Below are 25,555 nucleotides of genomic sequence, written 5' to 3' on the forward strand. Positions count from 1 at the left end.
AAATCGCGACGACGCGGGGCCCCCTAATCACGCGGGGCCCCCCCGCGGTGCGTGCCCTGCGGGCCCGTCCGCTACGCCACTGGTGATATAGCTTAAAATCGAAGACTGTAGTCACGCTATTGATTGTTTTTAAAACATTGCAAATAAACACCAGATAGGCTACATGTGTAGTTGTGTAAATTTTATGTATAAATATTATTAAACCGTTTAAATAATGTTTTATATTTATGAAGATGTTTGTTGATATATGCGTAATAAAAATAATATCCATATGCTCCCTCTTTCAGCGCTTCGACCATCTTTATTATAACGGGTTGGCTCCGCCTTCCTACCTGTAAATCTCCCCAACAATCTGTGGAGCAGATCTGACGGACTGACTGGATCAGCTGAGGAAAGTGAATGGGGACAGCGACGTGTCATTGAGAGCGGAATAATCGCCGAAACGCCGATATTTGAACGGCACCTTCCACCGATCTTCACACGACTACAAAGAGCTGCTAGGTTCCCAGCTGAATAGCTTTGGAGACATTGATTAAGCTGGCGTTTATGAGAGAAATATCGATTAACGTTAGACACCGCTGTCACTGGATGGACGACAGAGCGCTTAGACGTACACAGGCTGCCTGAAGAGAGCCGTCCGTTTGTCCGCTTTTCTGTCACGAATCCTTTGCTTTCTCGCCGAAACTGACATAAACGACGCGATTATTGGCAATAAAGAGCATTTTATTTCGAAGACATGGAAAAAGACGAAGAAAGCCCATCAGAAATGAAAATATGAAGTCGTCATTAATGCGGATTTAAATGTCTCGCGCTGAGGGGGAACGGACGCGCGATTTCTCCTCACCCTCTCCAAGCTGCCGCGTTTCTCGCACAAAAATATTATTTATTCTGAGTAGACGTGGATAGAAACACAGAGAAGAAACGAGAGGGATATTTGAAGCAATATGGCTGATGGCTGGGGTTGGGGGCGCTGGCAGGAGCTCTCCAAAGCTTCTCAATGCTAGCTGTGGCAGATGGCAACGGATCCTATGGCAGCAGCAGCTCTAGAATGAGTAATAATATCAATTTTAATAAAAATCCGGACTCTTCTGTCTCTATATCGAAGATGGACGTGATCATCCCGTTCACACCAGACGTACCCTGTGACAACAATGGTCAGCGCATGTGGTGGGCTTTCCTCGCCTCATCTATGGTGACGTTCTTCGGGGGTCTCTTCATCATCCTCCTGTGGAGGACCCTCAAGTACCTGTGGACTGTCTGCTGCCATTGCAACATCAAAAACAAGGTAACGCATCTCATCCCCTCTCCACCAAAAGCACCATTAACTGGAATTAAATGTTCGTGTTATCTGCGTCCTTTGCTGCTATCTTAATAACTAGATGACATTTGGATGGCAGTGGATTGCCAATGATAAAGTGATTCGTTGTTGTGAATACGATGAATCTGCGTGACAGTATTGCAGCAAACAGCAGTCAATATGATTAAACTGCTCGTGATGATTCACACAGCCCAAAACATGACATTTGCACATTTAAGCTTAAAGGAATCAAGAGATTTGTAAATACACTGTATCCGTGTGAACAAGTTAACTTATAGCCTTTCTTATAGGCCTCTCATTTAAATGGGTAAACAATCCATGACGTTGCTGTGAATATGGATTAGTCGTGTTTTCTTCTATTAATTTTGCATTCTGGGAGATTTTATGTCCGTGGATTGTTAGTGGCAAAATTCAGATTTGGATTTGATGTGAATCAAGAATTAGAGATAGGCCTATGTGTTAATCTTTACGCAATCAGTTAACCTGTAATCCTTTTAAACGTATACCAGATCACTTCTGTAACCTTGTAAACTAGTCACTGAGACACTAGATGCAATTATGAATTTAGCTATTAGACAGTTTGTATTTATACACTGGTTGGTCTGGAAGGCAATATAGCAGCTTTTATGAATTACTTGAAATACCTACATTGAAAAACATTCAAAAATTGTGTTAAAATTATCCTTGGATGTGCTAAAAAAATTAAGTTAAGGGGTTGTAAACAATTAAACACACAGATTAAGTTAATCATTACTAAATTTAAAATGATTAAATTCAACCCATACAGAAATCTTTTTTTCAGTTTCTTGATTGGTCAGGCTTATTATTATCATAATAATTTTAGGCTTTTAAAAATATGATTCCTATGCTCAAAATAAAACCTATCCAGCACATTAATAATGAGCACGGTCACATAGGGACATAGATAATCTTTAACTAACAGCCATCCCCATGACTGCGGTGCAAACACATTTTTACTGTTTGAATGCCTTTCCTAAACAACTCAGACCTGTTGCTGTCGAATGTACAGAATATAGGAATTACTTCCTCACATTCATTTAATTTGATAGTAATGTGATGGCTTCCATTAAGCACTCAAAATGGACTCGGTGAGGCACAGTTTGTGATCGCAACAAAAGTGTGGCTTATGTTCTACAGTACGTATCATCTTTGATGGATTGGCCGCAGTCCAGTGTAAATGGAAAAGTATTATTCACTCCTCTGGAGACTCATTGCTGATATGTATATATTTAAATGTATATGAAAAGGACAGATTACCCAAAGCTTCATATGGGATTTGAGGAGAGGATATCCAGTGAGTTATAATTAACCACTCAAGGCCTGGATTTTTGCATAATATAGGGTTACATTCCTGTTCAGGGTATCTATGGGGTCCTAAAAAGTCTTAAAATGTCTTAAATCTCAAAAGCAAAATGTTAGGCCTTGAGTCTTAAATCTACTGAAATGTTGTTCTTAGGTCTTAAATCTTTTTTTACCTGGTCTAAATTTCCCTTTGTTCATGTATAGCTACCCAATTTGGTCATTAACACCCATTCAATCTACAGCATTCCATCTCAATGAAACTTTATATTAAAAATAGCTTTTAATTACTTTCCTTACAGTAACATTTGCTTAAAAAATCCTCAGTTTATTTACTGCTGAGCATACTGACCTGACCTATGTTTTTATATTAAATTATTATTATTGAAGACTGAAGTAATTTACATCTATGTTTTGCTCTATTCTTGGTAAGGGTTATAGCAGGGGTCTCAAACTCAAATTGGCGGGGGGGCATTTCAGTGACTGACAATGTAGGAGGGCCGTTTTAACATTCAAGTACACGAAACCTGACATAATCGATGCATCTTAGGACAACATACATGACGATTATATTTAAAGCATTACCTGACACCCTTGATAATGCAAATAAGCACGTTTATCGCGTCACACATCAGTTGCTGAAATATATCTGTGGTTGTTGCGTGTAGACACACACTGAGTCATTCCTCCAGATAGTATATGCAGTCAAAACTCCTACCTTTTTGTTTCTTGTTGTACATATTGAAGGGGTAGTTTAAATTGATATAGTACCTAAAGTACTACAATTAATATGCATAAAAATTTTTATTCTGTCCCAACTAATTATATTGTCCCAATGACGTAAAAACAGCAGAAAGCAGTTTGGGTAACTTAAGAGACTTCACTGGTAATTTATTTTCTCAATATCTTTTTTTTTTTTTTTTTTTTTTGTAAAACTACAACAAAGATGGGGAAAGTATGTACATATTCACATTTACTTTAACAAGTTCAATGCAACTAATAGTACAATTTTTTTATGCAAATCTTAATAAGCACGTGTAAGCCATGAAGAAGTGTTTATACAACAAAATACAGGTGGTATAAAAGTGGTAATCAAACGAGCCTTGAATATTAATAAATATAGAGCTGTAGTAAAAATAGAGCACTTACAGACATATATTTTATGTTTAAATCAGCCACAGAATTAAAGCAAATGTGTGTTACTCTCGATCGTACAGTGAGAGAAAATGAAAGTAAAACTAATCTGAATGCAGTACTTTTAATGTCGACTAGTTGGCGGGTCAAAACCACAAGTGGCTAGAAGCGAATGAACAACAATGATAGAGGTTCAAAAATAATATGTTTTGGCAGGCCGAATCTCGTTATATTTTTGATGTCAGTTGCAGGCTGAAGGGAGGAGGAGGGCAGGCCGTAAATGAGACCCCTGGGTTATAGGGTTTGTGAATGGGTATATTTGAAAATGAATGAAATATTCAAACAAAAAAAATATTATTCAATATATTATATTCAATAAAACGTACTAAATTTAAAAAAATTTTAATATAGGGCAAGTGAAAATCTATATATAGATTTCGAAAAAAAATCCCTATCATTTAGCCCTTTATACGTCTAAAATTTAATTGATAAGGGTCTTAAAAATGTCTTAATGTCTTAAATTTAACTTGGTGAAACCTGTAGAAACTAGTTTAGATCAAGATACCTGTCTGGGAATGGCTGAAAATCCAGATTAGATGATTTGTCTTACAACTATGCTTGTTTTGTGTAAGTAGTTGATATGAATACATGATCCTTTCATTCGGATGAGACTGTGTTGAAGGTTTTATTTATTTAAATGTGAAGGGTTAATGACGTCTATGAAGTCACCATCCTCATTACCATTTAATTAGCTACATGTACAAGCGTTCCAGCAAAACAGAGAATACCTGAAACTGACACTGTAGTTCAGTCTCTTTGGATGGAAGTTGTTAAAACACAACCGGGCCTGTGTTTGTGTCACTTGCTGCTGGGAAGCCTTGATTAAACAACCTATAAAGTCAGACATGAGTATTTGGCATTTTGATTGTTTCTCTGTTAGTTCAGTGGTTGATGACAACCTGTCGTTGTGCCATTTGGAGCGAGTGTGTTCTGCAAAGTGATATCTCGTCATATCCTGTTTGCAATAAGACATGAAAACGGATAATTGTGCTCGCTCGGTGTGTTTCCTGGTGGAAGGAACGTCTGGAGAGGTGACTTTGGGTATGGGTATTGACACTCTGTTGCAAGGGGAACATGCTTGTTAGGAGCATTAAGAGGCTGAAACGTTATCCCTTGTGCAGCTGACTGTGGACGGGCAACAGGTCCTCCAGGCATGGTGTCAGTAATGGGACGCGCAGCAGAGGCTGGCCATGTTGAGCAAGTGGGTGAGACAGCATGCCATTATGTCAGCCATATACATAGACTGCAGTGTACAGGTGCACAAATAACCCAAACAAATCCAAAGCACATCATCTTAGAGTTCAACTGCATTTGCTGAATTCTGAACCAAGACTTTGTTTATTTGATGACTGGCGTCATTGTTCACTAGGCGATAACTGTCCCTTAGGTGCAGTTGCCACATGGAAGGAATGGTGACTTAATGTGAACCCTTTTTCTATGTGTCCTCTGTGGCACCTTGCCTGAGGCTTTGGCTAAAAAACATGTGCTTTAACTTTGCAACACCTATCGGGTCTTGTAGAGAACAATTTTTGCCCTTATTAAAGGGGAAAACTGAGGATAGAAGGGGATTTTATTTCTAGCACTGGTAGCAGTATAACAACATCCCTGGCAGTAACTAACACAATTGCCATCTGTTTATTTGAGCCAAGGAGGTTTATGGGTGTGTTGAAGTCATTAGAGCTTTTCATTCTGAAAAGGTTAATCCTGGGTCATTCTAAACCTTGGGTAAACAGAATCATGGATTTTCTCACTCCACATTTCACAGTGGGTTGACAATTAATCTAGGATATTTAAATCCAGATGTTCCTCAATCAAAAATAGGTTTTTGTGGTGACCGTGTCAATAGCATTGTTAACATCCATAAATAATACATTTGCAAAATATAATACATACATGCACAGCACAATTCATATTTACCTAATTCAATTTGTAAATTCAAAACACAATTCGTAAATGCAACACAATTCAGAAATTCACAAGTAAAAATAAATATTTTTGGCAAATGAATTGGATTTGTGTATATTGTGAAGTGTGTTTTGAAGTTACAAATAGGATTTGTGTATTTATAAATTGGGTTTTGAATTACGAATAAGATCTTTGTATTTTTGAATCATCTTTTGAATTTACTAATTGTATTTGCATATTTACATAACGTGTTTCCAAATTGGATTTGTGTATTTTTTTTTGGCCTTTTTGCCTTTATTAGATAGGACAGTAATAAGAAATGAAGCAAAGTGGGAGTGTGTATGAGAGTGAGAGTGAGTGAGAGAGAGAGAGAGAGAGAGAGAGAAAGAGAAAGAGAAAGAGAAAGAGAGAGAGAGAGAGGTAGGGTTGGGAAATGTCCTCGAGCTGGGATTCGAACTCGGGAGGCCCTGACATGCTACTGCACCTTTTGTCGGTGCACTATCCACTAGGCTACTGCGCCGACAAGGATTTGTGTATTTTTGAATCGTGTTTTGAATTTACTTATTGAATTTGTGTATTTTTGAGTCTTGTTTTAATTTTTCTAATTGGATTTGTGTATTTTTGAGTCGTGTTTTAATTTTTCTAATTGGATTTGTGTATTGTTGAGTCCCGTTTTGAATTTACTAATTGGATTTGCGTTTTTTTTAATCGTGTTTTAAATTTACTAATTGGATTTGTATATTTTTTTGTAATCGTGTTTTGAATTGACTAATTGGATTTGCGTATTTTTAATCGCGTTTTGAATTCAAGAATTGTATTAATTTTTGCTACAAACCAACAGTGAAAAAATAACATTATAAAAAATAAAACCATGTAAAATAAAAGATCTTTTTATTATTGTTTTCATATAAATTTCAATTTAATAAACAAATACATTTTCTGCTGCAAACATACACAAATGTAAAAATATAAATTAAATTAAAAACTGAAAGCAGACATCAGTAGCTAAATGGACAATTAATATGCGTCTCAAGAAAGAACAAATGAAAGAAAGGAAGAAAAACCTCTGGCTTCAACCATTCTTTTCATTTTGTGTCCATGGTAATGCTTGTGTTGTGAAAGAGAACACATATTTGAGGGGTATTTGTTCATTCAGGAAAAAAAGCAAACTTGTTGGTATGACCTGCAGTTTATAGTATGTTGTTCTATTATGGTCGTGTGCTGTACTATTCAGTAATTTGACTTATATTTTCCTTAGGCTTGTTCTTCTTGTGTGTATGACACATTGGCATATGAGCAATTCCAGCGTTATGGATGTGACATTTGCAGTAAAATCTCAAAACATAAATTCACAGAAAAGTATATAATAATATTATATTGAAACATCTGTTTTTATTTTTCTAAAGCAACTAACCACAGAGTTATGGGAGCAGACAAATATCAATCTGTAAACACACACACACTCCAACACATACACACACTTAATTTAATTTAACATATTTTATGTTAGTTTAATTTAACATGCTATATGTATTTTCTTTTACAAATAGTTTTTTACAGTTTATAGTTCACATTATTATTATTATTATTATTATTATTATTATTATTATTATTATTATTATTGTTAAATGTAACTTGTATAAAGATGGACAGTTGTATGTGGCCATCTTTGCTGAAGGTCACTCAGTTCTGCTCATTGTTTTTGTGAGCCAATCATCTGAGCCGTGACTAATAACTGGCCACAGGAAAATTTCCAACACAGATTGGCTGATGGCATCTCAAGAACATGCACAGTCCCAGGCCTTTCTCTGGCAACTCTCCTGCCGGTGTATGAGCTGTGACGTCAGAAAGAGTGCACAGGGAAACATATGAGGTTTCCTGAATGCATCAGAATACACGGCTGTTTTATATTGGCTTTTTATCACATAATAGTTTAATCTTTATGAACTATCAGGTAAGCCCACTAGCAACTCTTCCATACTTCACCTATAATGAATTTGCTTAGTTTAATCTGAGTTTTTTTTTTCAGAAATATCTAATTCTATTTTATACCTGATGTAGCAAAACAATTATAGAAGCATAGTTTATTGATTTAGATTCCATTTTTTTTAATAATGGTTTGTATTTCTTCTTTAGATTACATTGTTTACTTCTCTATGCAAATAAGATGGAGGTGTTTACCAAAAGGATATTGCTTCTTGAAATCAGCCTTTGCTTTTCGATCCAGTGATTTAGCCTGAGTGCTGCATGACTACCGTTTTCCATTTAAAGCTTAAGACGCTCTCTGGATCCACTGGAGGGTTACGTCTCAAATGAGGCATGCTTTTTGTGTGCATGCCTTATGAGACTACAATATAAAGAATTCTTTATACCTAGGGCTGATCTTTGTATTTTCATTGATGTACTCAGAGATTACTAAGATGCCTAGTAAGTGGGTTTGTTGTTCACCTTTGTATCCCTTCATGCTTGGCAATGCCTTTGGGCTAACAGGCGTACAGCACACTCACGAAGATCTCAGCTGTCCCTCTCATACACTTTAACACAGTGTGCCCTGACAGTTCTCTGCTTGGCACATGCTATAACTCCAGTACTAGGTAAACGTCAGCTGTTTTCATTGTCGGCAGGAGTGTTTATAAAATGAGATTTTTATAATGTGTTATTAAACAAATAAAAATGTTTTAACTATCTAAGGCTGCATTTACACTACATTGTTCAAGTGACCCAATTTTGATTAGTTTTTTCTCCCATGTGGCACAGATGGGATATGGCCCGCGTATAGATGTAAGCAGGAAAAAAATAGCAAGAATGTTTCTCAGATAAGATTCAGGCCTACTTCATATGAAAATTTATCCGGTATGAATCAGATATGTGCCCTCATGTCTGCTGTTTAAGCAGGTAGATTTGATTTTAAACTGTTAATGCGAGTCACACGTCATTAAAAACAGTAGCGAGTGATGCAATCTTTTTCATTATGGAAAACCGAGATCTGCATGTTCTCAAAACCTTACACAAGGCCTAAATAGCTTGTAAAGGTCAAAATAGCGTGTAAACAATATTGCATTCTTTAATTTATTCTACTTCTGCTTAATACCTCATTTATCAGGGGTTGCCACAGCGGAATTACCCGCCAACTATTCCACCTTATTCCAGCTGCAACCCATTACTGTGAAACACCCATACACTCTCATATTCACACAAACAATCATACAATCAATTCACTTATAGCGCATATCTTTGGACTGGGGGAAACCGGAACACCCAGAGGAATCCCATGGAAACACGGGGAGAACATGCAAACTTCACACAGAAATCGCCACTGCCTCGCATGGTTCAGGATTGGTAGAGCTACGCATTGATGAATTTGCTCTTCAGTGTTTGAACTCTCAGTAATGATTAAATCACACTGAACTGAGCTAAACTGAACTGAACTGAACTTAAACACTAAAACCTGAACCACACTGTTCCAGTTACTGAACCGCACGGTTCCAGTTACTATGACCATTTATGTGAAGCTGCTTTGACACAATCGACATTGTAAAAGCGCTATACAAATAAAGCTGAATTGAATTGAATTGAATTGAAATGCCAACTGGCCCAGCCAGGACTCGAACCAGCAACCATCTTGCTGTGAGGCGACAGTGCTAACCACTGAGCCACTGTGCCACCCATATTGCATAAATCACATACAGTTGAAGTCAGAATTATTAGCCCCCCTTTGAATTTTTGTTTCTTTTTTAAAATATTTCCCAAATAATGTTTAACAGATCAGGGACATTTTCACAGTATGTCTGATAATATTTTTTTTTCTTCTGGAGAAAGTCTTATTTGTTTTATTTGTAATAAATCTGACTTCAACTGTACATAAATCAAGATATGGAGATGACATTAAGATGCCTACTGGTTTCAAGCCTAGATTAAAATATGGCCAAATGAGAACCTTTCTCTCATATAACATAGCAGAAAAAAACTCCTTCGAACTGATTAAATACAGGAAAAGAGAAAAGATTGCTCATTTATTATCACAGCTTATTATTATTTTCCGGGTCATTGCATCCTTGCATGGTTAGTGTAAATGCAGACAACGGATACTAGTCACTTTTAAAAGAAGGATGTTCAGTAAGCAGGTCATCAAAAAAATTGGATACTCTCACACAATCGGAATTGACCATCAAGATCTGGAATGTAAATGCAGCCTTAATGAGTGCAGTTAAAGAGATGTGGAAGTCAAAAGACAGGTATTTTTGTTTAAATTAAGAAAAAAAATGCATTTTTATTGTCCTCTGGATTATTTTTGAAGGCCTGCAAGAAGTCTGTCTTGTTGCAGCTCTATAAGAATTAATTTATTTGCTATTGATCACTGGACACCTCTTGAATTGATATTTGAAATGATTTTAAATGACACATTTTCTTAGGATGTCACGTTGGCTGTTTGTTGCCAGTGTAAAAAAGGAGTATACGTATTAAATTGGGGAGATGGATTCTCATGCCATCCTGTTGTAGTTCACAAATATAAGAACTTGAAAGATTTGTGTTTGTGGCTTCAGCCACTTGGATAGGTCATGCTTGAGTAGAGCTATAATGATGTATACAAAGAAGTTAAAGCTGACAGCGGAACAGTGCAGAAACGTCAACGGAACACTTTTTTCGTTTCTGCTTGTAAGACTGATTTATTTTTTGTTAAACATGTCCACTAAAAAACTTCAATTTTATTGCCTAATAAATAGATTATTCTCACATAGTACTTGATGATAATAACACGTTTTTAATGATAAATAAGACACCACTTTAAAATTGAGGTTAGCCTAACAGTGTGTGGTTCCACAAAAATAATCAAACAGTTAACCTTTATGTAATTGTTTCAAAGCTGGAGACAGAAATGATTTCGTATCACGAGTGATATTTGTGTGCTAGGCCTCCGAGTTCCTTCTGGCATAGCGGCCTCAGATGTCTGACATAACTGTCATGTGTTGTTGATATTGGACTGACATAAGCATACTCTACAAACATGGCAAAAGACTGACCAGTTTCCACTGCTATAGGCAGAACTTTTCAACCAATTCATGTAAAGAATGAATTTGGTAAATGGTATACACTGTAAAATACACTGCTGGGTCCACACAATCGATTTGTGTTGGGACAACATGAAAAAATAAAGTTAACCTTTTAGTTTTAACAAATTTAGGTGGACAACATCAAATTTGTCTCCAAAAAACTCAAGAATTGTTTTGTTTTATGTAATTTTACGCAAGTAATTTGAACAAACAGCAAATGTATTTTTTTGAGTGTATTGAAATACATAAACCAAGTATCACATTGGATTTTGGATTGAAACTTTAATAAAAAGTAGGACCCTCAAAGAACCATCATTGTTTTTAATTGTAAATAAAAGAGCCCAATGAAATGAGTTCGGTTATATATTTTCCTCTCTAAATTATTTATAATTAAATCTTTCCCATTCTGTTCTTTTTATGGCGTTTTAGTTTTTCTGGATTCTATTTTTACTTTTTATTTTCCTCTTTTTTTTGTATTGCATTTTAATATTGAAAGTAAATGTAAAATAATTTAGTAACATAGTCCATTTGATTAAAAAACATGAAACGTAATCAGGTTAACAAAATTTTAAAAAGTTTGACAAAATGTAAGATTAAGGATGCATATAAATAATTTACATCTTTTTCAAATTAAACTGAACATTAAAATTAAGCTGGAACTTTATTTTTATGGATTAAAAATATACTTTTTAGTCACTTGTCTTTTATATGCTCAAATTTATTTTAAATTAATTAATTTGAGATTTTTTTCTAATCGTTTTTTTCTTGTACGCATACTATTTTGTACAATTTTCTTCAGGCATATTTCCAAAAAATAAATTCATAGTTAACTCGGAATTAACTTAGTCAAACTTAGTTAAACTTAGTCAGGTGGTTGTGCAAATTTTAATAACGAGAATGTTAAATGAATCATTTTGTATTTTCCTTTATGTTAACCAACTAAACATAAAACATTTCATACCATATTGCCCAGTCACACTTAATGTTTGTTTATGTGTTTACTTTTTTGTACTAGGTGTCTTAAAGTTTAGATTTGACTATGTCAGGACTCCGGAGATACATTCCACACTGGTTGGTGATACCAGATCTCACTGACTGGTCAAAAGCGTTAGCACATGGGAAAAGATAGCAGGATGGCCATTGCTGGAGCTCACAGAGGAAGCCGCTGCTGGCCACTTCAGCTGCTGTTGTCTTTAAAGTCTGTGTGTAATCTGTCTGCAGTCAAAGCCACCATGTGCTCTCATCTCCACTAACCCCTGGCTAATATTTGCCTTCGTATTGTTATTTTGAGTTTATTGGATTGCTGCGCGAAAGCTGGTTAAGAGGCACAATTAATGACGATCATTACTAACAATTTCTCAGAATGAATTGTTGGTACTTATGGAGTAATCACAAGGCCTCTGTTGTAGTTATGTTTTTCCTGACAAGGTGATTTTGAGCCTTGAGTATCAGCTCTACTTTTGGTAACACTTTCCACTTAAACATCTTCAGTACTTCACCCGCAATGAGACGAAAATTGATGCATGAGTTATCTGGACACCTGTTCAAACTTGGGATAGGCAATATCTTTAGGGGGGTGCTGGAAATCCTTAAATATGCTTTGAGTCTAATGTTCAAGGTTTGAGGAGTGCTCAGATTAAAAAAAAAAAAAAAAAAAAAAAAAAATATATATATATATATATATATATATATATATATATATATATATATATATATATCTAAACTATTTGAAAAAAGTAATTGCAATGCTTTCATAATAATAATAATAATAATAATAATAATAATAATAATAATAATAATAATAATACATTTGACTAAATATGTAAGAAAAATTAACTAATTAAATAAAGGTACAAAATCTGTAGCTGATGCGCCTAAATTTTTGAAGTTAGGAGCACCGGTGCTACCAAACAAAAAGGTTAATTTGTAACCACAAACCCAGATTCGATGCCCTGTTCGAATCTGTAGGAATTGCCTGTCTGAATGCTGTTCAAGATACTGATTCTGTGATGTCAGTGTAAATGAGTTGATATGCTCAAATATTACTGCAAAAATAGTTTACTGTCATAGCAGATGTTGTTTTTTTCCACCACGCTCTTGGTGGCGGTGATGGTGTGCAACGTTTCTGAAGAGCGATGGGAGGCATGTGTGTGCGATGTACCTGAGCGGCAGGGGTGAGTTGTGCCCAACGTACCTGAAGAGCTGGGACGGATGCGGTGGAGAGGGGTGTGCGACGTATTTAAGGACTGGGGGGAGACGCAGGTTTTCCGGAAGATTATCATTCGTTTGCAGTAGGGCTGCACGATTAATCGAAAAAAGATCACAATCTCGATTCAACCCTACACACGATCTTAATTCAGCTTTTCTACGATTCTGCCAATTATATTTTCAAGGTCAGGAGAGAAGCTTAAAGGCGGCTGCACAGGTCCTCACAGGAACATGAACACCTTCAAAAAAGTGTCACATACTGTATTTATAAGGTATAATTCCCCAGAAATGTAATTTCTATCTCATGTAATGATTTATTTGCAGCCGCAAAATCACACGTGAGCTGACCACGAGCTACAGAGAACGCGCACGCGCCTGCACGTAGCACGCTTATGACGGCTACTTTAGTGGACAGAACCTGCATTTGCTGTGAATATCAAGTTATAAAGTTGTAAATAACGTTCAGTTTGTTGCACAGAGCTTTGAGTTTGAGATACGCGTTGAAAGAATAATTTGCATGTGTGTGTGTTTTGATATGTTTAAAAAACATCGATCTTCACTGCCTGGCTGAGATACGATATAAAGTGGGTATCAAACCAAACAAGAAGCACTGCATTAAATTATATTTTTCCATGCCATGTCTTTAAAATATGGAAATTAATTTTATCCCAGTATTTTCAATGGATTTTCTGCTTTAGCCTGCTGCTAATGACGTCAGCAGCGTTCAAACGGTCTTTTATCTCTTTTTTACACTTTAACAACCAAATAGATGCTTTAAGTCAATTTAAATAATTATATTTGAATATCATTATAACATCGATGCTGTTAAAGGAAACCTATGAAATTGAAAACTTTTCACCAGAAGTTCATCTTGGCAGAAAAAACATTATAGCTGTGCATATAGTCCACTCATTTGTGTTTAAGAAAGATGATGCTCTACATAGACTAAAAAATAAGTTCTTTGTCTTCACAATATATAGCAGAAAGTCCATACCACTCATTCCTAATCCCTGTGACCAGCCCCTGAGCTCTGATTGGCCCACATCTCAATGAGCTTAACATCATAATTTGTGCTTAGATTGGAAGCAGTGATGCAGCGTGCAGGCTAGAGGAGAAGTGAAGGGTAGAGGACGTTCCTGTGACCTTCAAGGATGCGGGCTGTGCTGCTGAAGCCTCGTGCCGCTCTGTGATTTGGCTCCATCTCTCCCGTGTGCTCGCTAGCTAATAACAGGTTGCGCTTCTGATGGCAGGCAGCAATTTTAATAACCTGCTTGGCTCTTAGCATGCACTACAGCGCATCGGTGTGATGAGATGGAGTGCTTTTGATGTGCCCGCAAAGGTTATTCCACAAATGTCAGGCTGGTTTAATTGAAGAAACATTACAAAAGCATCTAACGGCAGCTATTTCTCAGCTCCAAATACTGCTGAAAGCTTTTTAATTGAAACCACGTTTAATAGTTTTTTACTTTTTAGCACGTACGAAGGCCATGGTTGATTTTTCTACAGGGCTCCAGGGTGTTTAATATGTTTAAATAGTAATAGTAGAAGGAACAAGGCTGGTGAAAAGTGAGACGGAGGTTTGTAAATTAATCTGTCATGTACTCTGCACATGACATGGCATGTCGACATCATGTAACCTACATATGTTGTACAGACTGAAACTGAAGTTTCATGTTGTAGGTCCTGGGGAGTGAAGCAATTAATACTGGATAGGGTTGTCTTATTCATGCTGATATATATATATATTTTTATTGATCTCATCATCGTAGTAAACTAGGGATGCACCAATCCTCATACTTGGATCGGATATCGGTTTGATACGGCATATTTTTGCTGGATCGGGTATTGGCCAGCTGGTACCGATCCAAATCTAAATCATGTGCTTTATTCTGTGTAATTTATAAGCCAACAAAATCCATGAAGGAAGCCTATTATAAGGCACTAGAAAGTTGTCATGTATACCTACTATAAATGTTTTGAAGCCATTCTGTAGTTTAATGTGAAGCACAGATGAATATTCAAGTGGTTAAATTTATGTTCAGTTCAGTGCTTCTCTCCGCTGAGCCTGTAAATCATTCTCTATTTATTTACAATTCAAACTGCGTGGAACGTTTGTTAATGACAGCACAAAAAACTTTCTCCAAGACTATTTGTTCCTGTTAGTTAAAATAATCAATGGCGAAATATGTTTAGCTCTGATTAAATGGAGATATTTTGACCTGCTGCAAGAAGTTCATTGCATTTTCGAAATCATTTTGCACTGCATCTGTTAGATTAGCAGATCGCATTCGCAACTCTGGAGTAGAGAGAGTTATTACCTGCTCTTCACACACAAAGTAGGCCTACCTGAAGTTTTAAATTACAAAGATCTTAATAATATATTGGACAGATCTTCAATGTACTGATTTCTTCCCTTCGTGGTGCTCAGTTTTTAAAGTGTTCGCAGATAACGAAGGCCTGCGCGCTGTCTCAGCGACGCATCAAGCGCTTGATTCATGCTCCAGCTGATTATTCTCACAATGAGTTTCTGTTCTTTCATTCTTCTAGCTGAGTTTATTCTTCCGAGGGGAATACTTTCAGTACTGCAAATAGTTTGCAAAGCCTGGCTCATTGTGATTAAAGTTGATGATTAAATTAATAAAAGTGAAACTGACTGTGCAATATGGATTGCTATTAACAGAAAAGATAATATTTATTAAGTAAAACTGGCCTCAGACAGATTAGTTTAGGCTGGGTCAAACCTGCAGGAAAAGATCAGGCTTTGCTAAAAGGCTGATTATTTTACCAACGATTAGGATCAATAGTGGTAGCCTATTAGATATTTCAAAGAAAAATCTTAATATTAAAAAAGAAAACATAAGTTGGTATCTTTAGTATCTTTGACCCACATATTATAATCTACGTTTTGTGCACTTGTTTCAATTTTTTTTCTGAACAATAAAGTTTGTAATATTACTCAAGTCATGTAGGGTAAAATAAATATTACCGGAAGGCATCTATAAATATAATGAATGTTGATCTGCAAATTTGAATACAAAGAAATACTTGCACAAAAATAAATACTATAAGTATTACATGTATACAGAAATAGTAAAATTTTACGCTTTTATACTTAATATGTATAGTTTGCGTAAAGATGTTGCACTTGAAACATGGCAGTACTGCTGTTCAGTCAGTAGAACACAGGATATTGTTTTTCCCCCTATACCTCAGGGGACAAGTACAGATTATCTGCTTACAGGTGAATCTAGGGTGATGATACTGGATATTGTTAATAATATTGATAGAATAATAATTTTATGCATTTTCTTCTCCAGCTAGTATTATTTTATCAGATCATGGTGTTATTATAGAATTGCATGTAAAGGGATAGTTCACTTAAAATTTTAAATAAACTCATTTGCTCATCCTCTTGTCTTGTCGAAAAAGAAGCACTTTTACCCAATAAGTGCATTGATAGGTTTTTCAAATAATTTATAGTATGACTTTTGATTAAGTTGCACACTGATTTAATTTTTTTATACATATTATTATCACTATTATTAACTAATAATAACTATTATTATAACTACATAAATCATGGAGACAATCAAAAACAAAATTACATGCTGTCATAAGCAATAGATAAGCTTCTGACGGCTTCTGCTTTGCTAGTGCTTACAAAAAAAGGCCAGTTCTAAAGCAGTGGACTAATCAGAAAACCTCTGAGACAGGGCAAGCATTGCGACCTTATGTTTACAGTAGCAAGCTAGCATGACAACTGATTTATTTGATGGCAACATTGCATTTAAAAATAATTTTTTTGTTCCTAAGCACTGTGTCTTGCAATTTTAGACGCATTAGGTGTAAAGGGCTCATATGTTGCGCTCTGCTGTGGTCTTTTTCTCTCTAACTCTATTGACTGGCACATCTGGACTGACTGTATTTGATGTTATAGTACAGGAAGTGAATCGTGATTCCCGTACCATGATGGTTCGGGACAAATGCATGTACCATTACATCCCTACTTAAAGGAGAATGAGCATGTGTACATGCACACCAATAATCATATTTTAATATGATCAAGACAATAATCTGATCAAGAGTCAACCATGTAAATAGCGATTTTGCATTTTTGAAGTGCTGTATAGACATGTAAACACCTTAATCAAACTACTGTCATGTAGGACATTTCGCTGCATTTTGCGACGGGATAGTCCACACACATGGTTGTTTGACACTATTTTTTGCACCTACTGAGTGAGTTGGACCACCTCTACCTGCATCGCAATATCAAATTCCATTAAAACAACACTCTTCCAGCAGTTCATACTTGCGTCCAGTATCTTGTTTGTCATGGGGAGCATGCATAAAATGTTCCTGAATAAAAGTGAAAGTGCCAAACTGCAGTGAAAGTTGACAAATTAAAAATGAAACGCCTGAAATTACATGAAACTTTGGAGGAAACTGGATAGTGTGGTGACGCAATGATGGTAATCGAACTATGCACTATAACATGTAAAATGAAATCATGAAAGAAACATTTAAAAAGCAACTCTTGTAAACACATTAATCATATTATTGTCTTATTCAGATTGAGAAAATAATTCAATTACCAGTATCCATGTAAACATAGTCATTGAGAGTGTTTAAATGTACATTAATTATACTTAAACCATCAGCCGGATACTCCTTGTAACTTAATCAAAAACGGATCTGTTTCCATGTAAATCACATTTGAATCGTTGTGTGCATATCTGTTCAAGTGTCAACGTGAACACGTTTTCATAATGTTTACAATATAAGCTTTATTTCGAGTCTTTTAAATAAGCAAATAAAGATGTTAATAAATGGGTTACTTCTTCGTGACTTGAATCCCTCTATAGCAAATGTTCTAATTTTCCAAGTTTTGTAACATTCATTAAATATTTAACACTAACGTACAACCTAAAGATCATATATCAGCCCAGGCAGGCATAGACAGCCTATTTGATCCCCATAAATGTTCACCTTTATAAAGGTTGTTGTGAGACCACCTGAGAGCACAAGTCCAATTTTTTCCTCCTTGAAGAGCTCTGGATCCCTCATGAATCTTATTGAACATACTTGGAAATAAATAGCTTAATAGTAGTCTTGTTTTTTAGAGCTGGCCTGGCCCTCACTAGAAATCTTGTTAACATTCAGGCAGTCCTGCACCTCTTAAGTGCAAAAAATCATTCGCTTCACTCTAGCTCTGCATGAGTGTGAAGTCTCACAGTTTGGATGGGATGGATTAAACACAGCCTCAGTGATTCTGCTCAGAATCAGGCCGTCAGCACCATGGAGAGCTCAGTGGAAGAGTTTCTGCAGACACTCAACTGTTTCAACCTCAAATAGATCTGCATTTGGTGGAATGTTTGCAATGACTTTAGCGCCGAACATCTGATCTTGTCCTAATCAAAAGAGAGCGAAAATTGTGGCGATTGTTGTATTGAAAGCCAACATCTGTTTGCTCTGAATGAAAGCAGCTGCGACCTTGTCATCTGTGCAAGTACATCATGTTGAAATGCATTTGATTTGAATGGGCAGTAAATGAATACCCCACTACATCATGGATTCAGAAAGACTGGTTTGTCTGTTTGCATGCCCTTCCAGTTATGGTCTGCAGTTTTTTTAGACAGTTACACATGTGGCTGTTTTCATTTGTGCACATGCACAGCTGTTCGTGTTTTGGTTGTTAATTATAGCTGGTGGATAGTGCTAATTGATTGCCATTTTTCCTCATAGTTAAATGGCTATATAGTGAAATACTAGCATAAATCTTACATTTTTATTGTGTTTATTTCAACTAGCTTAAAATTAGTACTCAAATTGAAAGTCTTTTACGGTGCTTTGTTTTCGTACTCAAACCTAAAAATAAAACCAAGCATTTAGGCCTGTCACAATAATCAATATATCAACTTATCTTGCTATTCTTGCAGATGACCTAAACATTAGAAGTTACTATACAAATATATTTACAAATTCACAAATAACGTTAAAGCCTTTTTACCATGACATTTACGTTCTACCTCGCTGGTGTCTGGTGTGAACTAGACATTTACCTAATAGAACATTTAATAGTATGTAACATATGACTTTTACCTATTTAACATCAAAATATAGCATCTAAATAATCTTAAGAATGCTAAGTATTTTAAAGTGTTTATGACTATTTGCATTATTATGCTGTTATATAATCCAGTTCTTCCCACACATTGGGCTCTATTTTAACGATTTTTTAACGTGCAAAGTCTAAAGCGCAGGGCGCAAAAGTATTAAGGGCGTGTCCAAATCCACTTTTGCTATTTTAAGAATGGACAAATACGGTCTGCAGCACGGCACATAGTCTAACAGGATTGTGCTTATTCTCTTAATGAGTTATGATTGTTTTGAGCATAACATGCATAAAACTAGAGTAATATGTAATATAATAAAAAAGAGTCTCATCTCACATTCAGTTGCGTCGCGCCATGGCACGTGCTATTAACATGGCAGACTTTATAAGTGAAAAAACTGAATGCTTCATTAGCGAGAAAACAGTCAAACAGACCATCTGCAGCGCAAGGATAAAGAACCAGCCTCCACCATTCAGCCTCTTTACTTTACATTTTTACTCTTTACTCCTTTACTTTCGTGGATAAGGAAACAGTGTTTTACGCACTCCACTGAAGACATCCATTAGCCTATTTAATTTTAAGCACAAAGATATAGTTTCAAAACTATTTCTAAATTCAGTTCTGATTTCCAGCAAATAATATAAAAAACAATAATAACAAAGTGTGGTCAAAACGTTATCCGAACACATTTTGTTCTTATATGGTGATGCATACAAAACCTGCCAGATGAACAAATCTAAACTTGTTTTTATTAAAATAAATATAAATATGCATTTAATAAGTTTATATATATATATATATTTATATATATATATTTATATATATATATATATATATATATTTATGTATATATATATATATATCTATATATATATGTATATATATATATCTATATATATTTATATATATATATATATATATATCTATATATATTTATATATATATATATATATCTATATATATTTATATATATATATCTATTTATATCTATCTATATATCTATTTATATCTATCTATCTATCTATCTATCTATCTATCTATCTATCTATCTATCTATCTATCTATCTATCTATCTATCTATCTATCTATCTATCTATCTATCTATCTATCTATCTATCTATCTATCTATCTATCTATCTATCTATCTATCTATCTATCTATCTATCTATCTCTATATATATATATATATATATATATATATATATTTATATATATATATCTATTTATATTTATATATATATATCTATTTATATCTATTTATATATCTATCTATCTATCTATCTATCTATCTATCTATCTATCTATCTATCTATCTATCTATCTATCTATCTATCTATCTATCTATCTATCTATCTATCTATCTATCTATCTATCTATCTATCACATACATAAACATTTTTTTCTTTTTTTTCTTTTTATTAAATATCTGTGATCATTTAACCTGTGGAAAATTGCTGGTTTTGTAGGCTACTGTTGGTTCTGTGTGTGTGTGAGAACTGTCAACACTCCCACAGACAGTCTAACATGCTCTGCAGACCCACAGAGATGCACCTTTTTGGCACTTAAAAATCTATCTGGCTGGGGTTTCTAAATCTCCCATCTCTCTAATGTCCGGTATTAGGCTTTCGCTTTTGAAAGTTTTCGTTAATTGTATGCGTATTTTGCATTACTTTTTTATTTAAATCTGCACAGTGAGAGTAAGAGTAACATTGAATAATTTCTTCTTTATTAAACTACTCAGAAAAACTTTACTGTATACTCAGAGGGGACGAAATGACATCTAGACTGTCTGCTAAATATTTGTTTTGATAACATTGATTTCTCATTTGCTGTAGATTTTATTAATTTGATGATGTTAATAACATAGCCTATTTTATACATAACTTAAATGCTTTGATAATACTTTATAAAATGTCATGCCAATAAAGCAAGCTAAACTTGAGAGAGTGAATTAAATAACAATGAAAATAAAACAATTAAACCGTAAAAAAATCACTGTCACTGTCGTTCAATCTGGCTACTACCGCAAGTACAGTTGAAGTCAAAATTATTAGCTCCTGTTTATTTTTTTCCACAATTTTTGTTTATTTTTCTCAACACATTTCTAAACATAATAGTTTTAATAACTTATTTCTAATAAGGGATTTATTTTATCTTTCCATAATGACAGTAAAAAATATTTGACTAGATATTTTTTTCAAGACACATCAATACAGCTTAATGTGACATTTAAAGGCTTAACTAGGGTAATTAGGTTAACAGGGCAGGTTAGGGTAATTACACAAGTTATTGTATAACGATGGTTTGTTCTGTAGACTATTGGAAAAAAATTGCTTTAAGGGGCTAATAATTCTGTCCTTAAAATGTTTTTTAAAAAATTAAAAACTGCTTTGATTCTAGCCGAAATAAAACAAATAAGACTTTCTCCAGAAGAAAACAAATTATCAGACATGCTCTAAAAATTCCCTTGCTCTTTTAAACATTATTGGGGAAATATAAAAAAAAAAAAAATTCAAAGGGGGGCTAATACTTCTGAGTTCAACTGTATATTTCAAACCTGTGGGAAGCACTGTAATAATTTTATTAGTGGCATGAAATGATCTTAGAATGACAATAATATCACTTATTGCAACAATTTTTTCAGCGAGTTGTTTGGCACGTGTGCATCACTGTTATACGTTTATCGTATGTCGTATCGTATGCTATATATGTTTACACATTTAATATTTTTTCTTAGGGGATTTAAACCAAAATACACAATGACACTCTATCAAACATATTTACGTCTTTATAATATTGTTACTTACTGCATTATTAATGCACAGCAATACCACACAAAGAAAGGATGGACTTTGAAGGAAAAAAACATGTTAGAAAACTTCCATTATAGTGCACTGGACAATTCTGAACAAGTTCTGCCCACACATGCACGAGGCAGGCAATTTTGTACAATTACGTAATCTATCGGCTTAAAGATATCAACCTAATTCTGACATCGGACCGATAATTATAACATTAAATATAGAATTTATTGGCCGATAACAAAATGGTGGCAGATATATGGTGCATACCTTTGTTAAATGATGCTTCATGCTGTATGCACCTTAAATGAAAGGTGAGTAAATAATGACAATTTTTATTTTTGGGGCGAACCATCCCCTCGAGCTCTGCTGCGATATTTTGTAAGACAATACTGATAAAACATCTTTTTGATTTAGCATGAAAGTGCTGTGAATCATATCTGGCGTCTACCCTTGAATGTCCTTGTGCTGTTGGCAGTACATGATAAGCATTTGAATGCACCCTAGACACAGAGGATGATTTTGCATTATATATTACAAGGACATCATTTGATTTGCTAATTCTGGGTTTGGTTGGTGGGGTAGAGAGGGCTAAAGCCACACAGCTGCTTTACTGAGCATTGTCTCAAAGCAATACAACTGCAGAGAGATGAAAACTGGCACAGGCTCAGCAAACCCAGATTGGTCTCTTTCTCTGTCTCTCTGTCTCTCTCTCTCTCTCTCGCTCTCTCTCTCTCTCTCGCTCTCTCTCTCTCTCTCTCTCCCTTTCAATTCAATATTGCTTTATTGGCATGACAATTGTTACAAATGTATTGGCAAAGCAGTTATAAAGTTTACATAAAAAGTTACATACATATATAATAAAAAACAGTACACACAGTAAATAGTAATAGTAAAAAAAGATGATATTTATATATCATAATTAAATAAAATATCAACAATACATCATATTATTCATATTCAATATATCACATTAATATTCAATATATTTTCTCTCTCTCTCTCTCTCTCTCTCTCTCTCTCTCACTTTTTCTCTCTCACTCTCTCTGTGTAAGTGTCTCTCTCTCTTACTTTTTGCCTCCAGCAGTAGCAGTCTTTTTTTAACATGGCTCCTCTCAAATCCCAAGCAATATGGTTGTCAAAGAACCAAAATTTCAGTTTTCAGCAAAGTGATGATTTTGATGTCATAGCAAAATGTCATATACTGTTAAACAATGTTCTTTATGTTAGTGTTATGATTTGTTCATCCAAAAATGTAAATTGTCTCATAATATACTCTGCCACATTTCACTCCAAATCTGTATTATTTTCTTTTGTGGGACTTAATAACAAAAAAAATTGTTGCATTATTATACTTAATCTTTTTTTTAACGTCTTTTCAATCAATTTATTTTTATCTAACTTAGATGTTTTGACTAACTTAGAATTTTTATGCTGTTATTATTTTCAATTCTACTTAAATTTGGAATTTTTAAAGACATATGTATTGTGTATTATTTTGTGTGTGTATATACACACACACACACACACACACACACACACACACACACACACACACACACACACACACACACACACACATATATACATATATATATATATATATATATATATATATATATATATATATATATATATATATATTTTTTTTTTATTTATTTTTTTTTATTAAAGAGTAAATGAAGAAGCACTCAGTCAAGTTTGCATTATTTTGTTAATTGATTTCCACTTTAATGAAAAAAAAAAAAATTTATTAGTGCTGTCAAAATTAACGCGTTAACATTAAGATAGATTTTAGACCTAGGGTGCAGCCTTCTTGGAATATTGCTGACCTCACGGGGTTGGTTCTGTTTCTTTACGCATTGGGTTAAATTAGGCTTTACAGTCTTCGTGTTAAGTCCTTCACTTCCATTGTATCTGTCCAGCTGAGGGAACGGAACCAACCCCGTGATGTCAGACATAGCGACATTCCAAGATGTCAGCATCCTTGGTCTAAAAACTATAGTAAAACATGTAGTTTTCTTCTAAATGGTTACATTAATCGAGTTTGTTATATATATTTTTTTGGTTCGGTACTCATGGCTGGACACGTGTTTTTTTTTTTTGTTTTTTTTTATTCTATAGGCAATAGGAATAGTAAGAGTTTAAGGAGAATAAAATAAAAAAAAAAATTGCAATGCTCATTTTGTTTTACTTAAAGGCCAAGAAAAGTACACTATTTCCTAGTGTATTGTATAAAAAAAATTAACACTGAAATCACAAAGCTGCTGGTAGCCTATGTATAAACTGGGGAACACACATATTCCTACATTTTAAAAATAAACATACATGTGAAGTTAATAAAGATAAATTGGCCATTACAAATAAACATATTTGTACTTAAGTAAACATAAATAAACCATCTTAATTATCTCAGTGCTGAAAAAAATGCAAGACTGTAGTCTGTAACGCAGATCGAGTGCTTTTATTAGATGACAAAAGCCCATCTCCAATCACCGAAAACGGCTGCAATAAACACCCCCACTGTCTTTGCTATTTTAATGTGTCTCTCTGAACCAGTTGGGTATGTTTGTTGAAAGGATTCAGTGAGGGATTGTTGCTATTTGGAGGACTTTATTACCTTCTCTGCTATCCTCCCTTCAGACAGTGAAATTGCTAGGTGATGGCGCTACAGATATGCAGTCATGAATATACGTGTAAAACAATGCTTGCACACAGTTATTTTTTGTTCACCGTTTTTTCTTTTATTGGCATTATACTTACCGGCAAAACCAAAATGTCCTCACACCGCAGATTTGAAAGACGCTGGCACTTCCTCGTACTGTTGCCTCACTTCGCCGGTGCTTCCTTGTACTGTTGCCTCAGCCTCACTTCACCGCCGCTCGCAATGTTAAAGTGTGGATTGATGGTTAAGCGCCCCCTAACTGTAGAGCATAGTCATTGGATATTTACTTGCGGGGAGGAGTTTCCTCATCTCAGCTCACAAACTTACAGGCACACACAGTCAATTCGGAGAGGTATAAAACGCACATAAATTACTAGCTCTTAAAACTAACAATACTGATACTAACATCTAAGTAAACTTTATTCTAATTTAATGAGACCTTTTAACAAACTGCACCAAAACAGAAAACACATTTCTCCTTCTCACTCTGTATAGTATGTTATAAGGAAACAAGGTCTACTGTCCAAGAATAGAGGTCTAAGACTTAGGCCTGAGCTGTAGAACCCTTACTGTGACCTTTGACCTCTTTGAATAGGGTCAGGGTCATAGTTTCTCAGGTCACAAGAGAAATTAACCAGCCTCTCTCAAATTACAGCTTTAGAACAGACCTTTTTTTTTAACCGGTAACCCAAGATGTTTGAGGAGAAGCAGTTACAGGACTCAAAAGACATGTAACATGCTCTTTAATTACCTGCAACGATTTTTGATTGTGCTCGCTGTCCCTCAAACTCACACAACTATTTCTGACCAGCCATCTGTCCAGTTTGGTTAAAAATACATGTAGAAGCTGAAACTGCAAATTCTGCAGCAGCAGCAGTAGTTGTCTATTTGTTTGGGCTCGTAAACTAAATGAATAATGTCATAGAGTGTTAGTGACATGATTTAATTGGCGTGTTTATACGCATGCACTCGCTGAT

The 25,555-nt window shown here is 34.9% G+C and overlaps 1 protein-coding gene across 33 annotated transcripts in view; it reads left to right on the forward strand.

Annotated features, from left to right (window-relative positions):
- The first annotated feature begins 367 nt into the window (after positions 1 to 367).
- Positions 368 to 25,555, forward strand: part of kcnma1a (potassium large conductance calcium-activated channel, subfamily M, alpha member 1a) — a 368,217-nt gene continuing 343,029 nt past the window's right edge. For 32 of the 33 annotated variants that reach the window (XM_087278365.1, XM_087278370.1, XM_087278341.1 and 29 more), the window contains exon 1: positions 368 to 1,285. Coding sequence is in view for 25 of the 33 variants with exons in the window: in XM_087278341.1 (XP_087134467.1) it covers positions 998 to 1,285 (288 nt within the window). In the remaining 8 variants the exon portion in view is untranslated. The remainder of the gene's footprint in view (positions 1,286 to 25,555) is intronic. The other variant, NM_001145600.1, reaches the window with a different exon arrangement.

The sequence above is a fragment of the Danio rerio genome, chromosome 13 (assembly GCF_052040795.2).
Source record: "Danio rerio strain M-AB ecotype USA chromosome 13, GRCz13ab, whole genome shotgun sequence".
NCBI classification, from domain to species: domain Eukaryota; kingdom Metazoa; phylum Chordata; class Actinopteri; order Cypriniformes; family Danionidae; genus Danio; species Danio rerio.